Source organism: Halyomorpha halys, unplaced genomic scaffold (assembly GCF_000696795.3).
Source record: "Halyomorpha halys isolate HHAL.00 unplaced genomic scaffold, Hhal_1.1 Scaffold67.1, whole genome shotgun sequence".
NCBI lineage: Eukaryota > Metazoa > Arthropoda > Insecta > Hemiptera > Pentatomidae > Halyomorpha > Halyomorpha halys.
In genome coordinates, this window is record NW_027111562.1 from 1052803 (window position 1) to 1056556 (window position 3754).

General features: G+C 31.0%; 1 protein-coding gene across 1 annotated transcript in view; it reads right to left on the reverse strand.

Annotated features, from left to right (window-relative positions):
* The window catches only part of LOC106692687 (serine/threonine-protein phosphatase rdgC), a gene marked incomplete at its 5' end in the record, with an annotated part of 77743 nt that overhangs the window by 2782 nt on the left and 71207 nt on the right, over positions 1-3754 (reverse strand). Inside the window, 1 exon segment of the mRNA XM_014438782.3 lies at positions 2936-3020. Within this exon segment, the coding sequence (XP_014294268.3) occupies positions 2936-3020 (85 nt within the window).

Genomic DNA, 3754 nt, shown 5'->3' on the forward strand with positions numbered 1-3754 from the left:
TTACTGTGGTTGTTATCTTGTTCTGTTTTTAGCCCTGAAGAAGGCTAGAAACTCTAGCCGAAACGTTGGCACATTAAAAAAAAATTAATCGTACTTATTTGTGTTTTTCATTGACCGCACACCCAACCATCTTCTCCTCATTCATCATCCACGGTCAACTATCTCTCATAATTATAACTATTTTAATGTACGACGTTTCACCCCACTTTGCAGGGCTTCTTTTAGAGCCCCATAGATTTTGCATCATATTATATTTATGTATATATAGTTGACCATAGAAATTTAAATATAAGAAGTAGTAAAGGTTGCGGTAAAAAAAAAAACAAATAGTTTATAACTATGACCATCTTCTTATATTTAAATATTTAGTGATTTTTTTTTCTTAAAATTTTCCTTATTTTAAAAATATTTACAATACACTGAAGTTTTGGAGTATTAGGGATTTAAGGGTTCGAAACAGGTATAGTCTTTTTTTTTTTTTTATGTTTTAGCTAACTTGTTTAACAAAGACTTTTACAGTTAAGTTAAGAGGAATGCCTCTTTAAAAAGAAAATTATTAAATATTTTTGATGAAGTACTATTACTAAAACTTAAATTCTTCTAATTACATTCGTATAATTATATTTTATCTATAAGGCTGCAAGACCTGGGCTTGTACGGGTACCCTAGAAAGCAGAATTGAGAGATTTGAACGAAAAGTCCTTCGTACAATTACAGTAGCGACCAGGAATCAGAGCCTTAACACGTGGAGGAGAAGAACTAACAGTGCTTGCAGAGACTGGTCAGTCAATATCTCATGATATGAAGGCAAGCAGGTTTAGATGGGCAGGACATGTGCCTCGAAAAATCCATCAGGACACCTCTACTTAACAATGAATGCCACTATAGTAGGCAAGAGGCCACATGGATAGACAGAATCAACAAAGATTTGGAAGAGCTGCATGCAGCAATCTGGAAAGCAGTAGCCCAAGACAGGAGGCGAAAGATCTACAAAGTCTGTACAGCCAGCAGGAAAAAAAAAAGTTAATAATTTATATAAATTACCATATATAGCAAAAATATTCTACCTTTACTGGACTTACTACATCTCAAACTCATAAATTTTACTTCTTCAATTTTTAAACCTTAAGGTTTTATAATTATTTCAGGAAACCACTAGTTTCTTTATTTTTCGGTACCCTTGTTAGCCTTAAAAAAAAATTTGTGGTAACCGTATCGAGTTAATAAAAAAAAAGTCTGCAAAACTATCCATAGAGTGGTTAAATATGTAGGAAAAGAAAAAAAAATACAATGTAAAGTAAATGCTGGAACACACTATATTTGCTATTTTAATTATAATTTTTTTTTCTTTTCTTTTACATAAAATTTTGATAAAGTGACAGAGTCACCCCTGGTATATATTTGAGGCACTAACTTTGAGAACTACAAATCTAGTGACTTTAGCTAAGTAAAAATTAATTAGCTGATGTCCATCTCTGCCACAGGAACGATGGTCCTATATCACTTTTGAAATATTTGCTTAAAATGGGAAGAGGAGACTTTAAGATAGTTAAATCAAGCAGTATTTAAAAAGCGCCTGAAATTGAAAAAGGGCGTGAATACCCCTGGTATGTATTTGAGGCACCAACTTTGAGAATTACTAATCTAGTGACTTCAGCTAACTGAAAATTAATTAGCTACTGTCTGTCACTGCCACAGGAACAATAAATGAAAAAAAAAATATGTTTTCTCTTTTGAATATAATTTTGTAACACACTTTATATTTAGCACATCCAAATAAATTTGAATAGACATAATTAAATACATTAAATTCAAGAGAGTAATCAACAAATTTTAGATAATGATACTTCAAAAATGTTTCATTATATTTTCATAAATAATATAAAATGGTAATGACGTAAATCAAAAAACAAAAAATAACTTTCATAACACTATTTCCTGTTTTTAGGGTATTAACTTCACCTCCTTCATCATAGCTTGACGTTAGTCCTACCCTTATAACTACTGTAGTTGCCAATAGGTAGTTTATGCCCCTACATTTAGGTTTCAACACCTAATCATCTAATTCACATTTATTGTTGTATTATTGTGTAATAACATTTCCCAAGTCAAAAATAATTTTGAAGGCACAGAATATCTCTAGTGTAGAGAAAATAAGGCATAGGTGTGACAGGATAAAGTAATATTGATAACAAAAAATTATGAATATATGTAAACATAATGATTAACACATACAGAACCTAAACATAAGGGTATATTTTAGAATAAAGCAGAAATACACATACATAATAATACAATGTTAACATTTAACTTCACATCACCTATCGCTACTCTGGAAATATAATGACACATATAAAATTTTGTGGAATTGACTTTATTGTGTTGGAAGGCTTAACAATGCATTTATTAGATGATTTTAAAATGACATAATTATACTTTCAAAATTTCTATCATGGCAAATTTTTATGTGCATTATGTCGACTTAAAAACATCTAGTAAATGTATTTTAGAGCCCACTAGTACAATAAAGTCCATTTCACAAAGTTTAAAGTTGTGTCATTATACTTTCAGATCATTAACATAACAATATAATTTTATTCATATTGGAAGAAGATAGTTGATGTATGAAGTACATTGGAGGAAGATAGTCCGGATGGCGGTCAATAAAGGTTTCAAATTAGTAATAAGTGGGGCGAAACGTTGGTTAACAATAAATTGGTTTTTGTTACTATTTTGAAATCTTTATCAACCGCCACCCGGACTATCTTCCTCCAATATAATTTTATGTTGTATTTTAGTACTAGACTAACAAAAAAAAAAAACCTTGCCTCCGATTTGAGGTCTCTCTTTGGTTGAGACCTGTGACAATCGCCACCTGTGTTATAATAGACCTATTATTCAATTTAAAAAAAAATCATAATATGTATGAACTTACCAGAATTATCTTTGTCAATAATTCGAAAAATAGCCTCTAAACTGGATTTGTTTTTGTACAGTGTCTCCGCAACTGTAGTTTCAGTCTGGAACAGAAAAAGAAAGAATGAAATATACTATCTTATAAAATCAATGTTGAAAAGTTGAAAATTTTACTTTAAAGTCCAAAGATATCTTACAATGAGAATTTCTCTCGGCTTCATATATATATTCTAAGACAAAATGACAGAGATTGAGATGAAGAAAGAAAGGAGATAAAAAAAAAAATCCAATAATATTTTAACGACCATGAAGGCTATCACAAATGTTTACAAGAATTTTAATATTTATAAACTATCATAGCAGTAATAAAACAAAGACCCGGGTCCAAATTCGGCTGTGACAGATAATTATTTCTTCAGTTACTGGAGTGGTGAGTCAACTCTGTGGGTTCAGGAGCCCTTTGGGTTCCACCCAGCCTCATAATGTGGGTACCCTTAATTGGGGGAAAAGAGCATGATTCTGACCAAATCACCTCCTTCTACAAACGTTAGTCCAGTAACAGTACTTCCTTATGAAGTATTGCACCCTTGACCCTCCATGGGTTGATGTAGTACAAATTTTTTTTTTTTTATTATTATTAACAATAATCAACCCAACTTACCAGCAGTGTGTTTTTTAAATAAAAATAATCTCAAAATTAATAAATATATGCTATGTACTGCCTTGAGATTTAATCGGGATGCCAGGATAATCGCTGAAGGCAATTATCCAAAAATAAGTTAATTAATTAATTATATGTTTGTTAGTTTTGAAAGGGCGTTTAACAGCCTGGTCATCA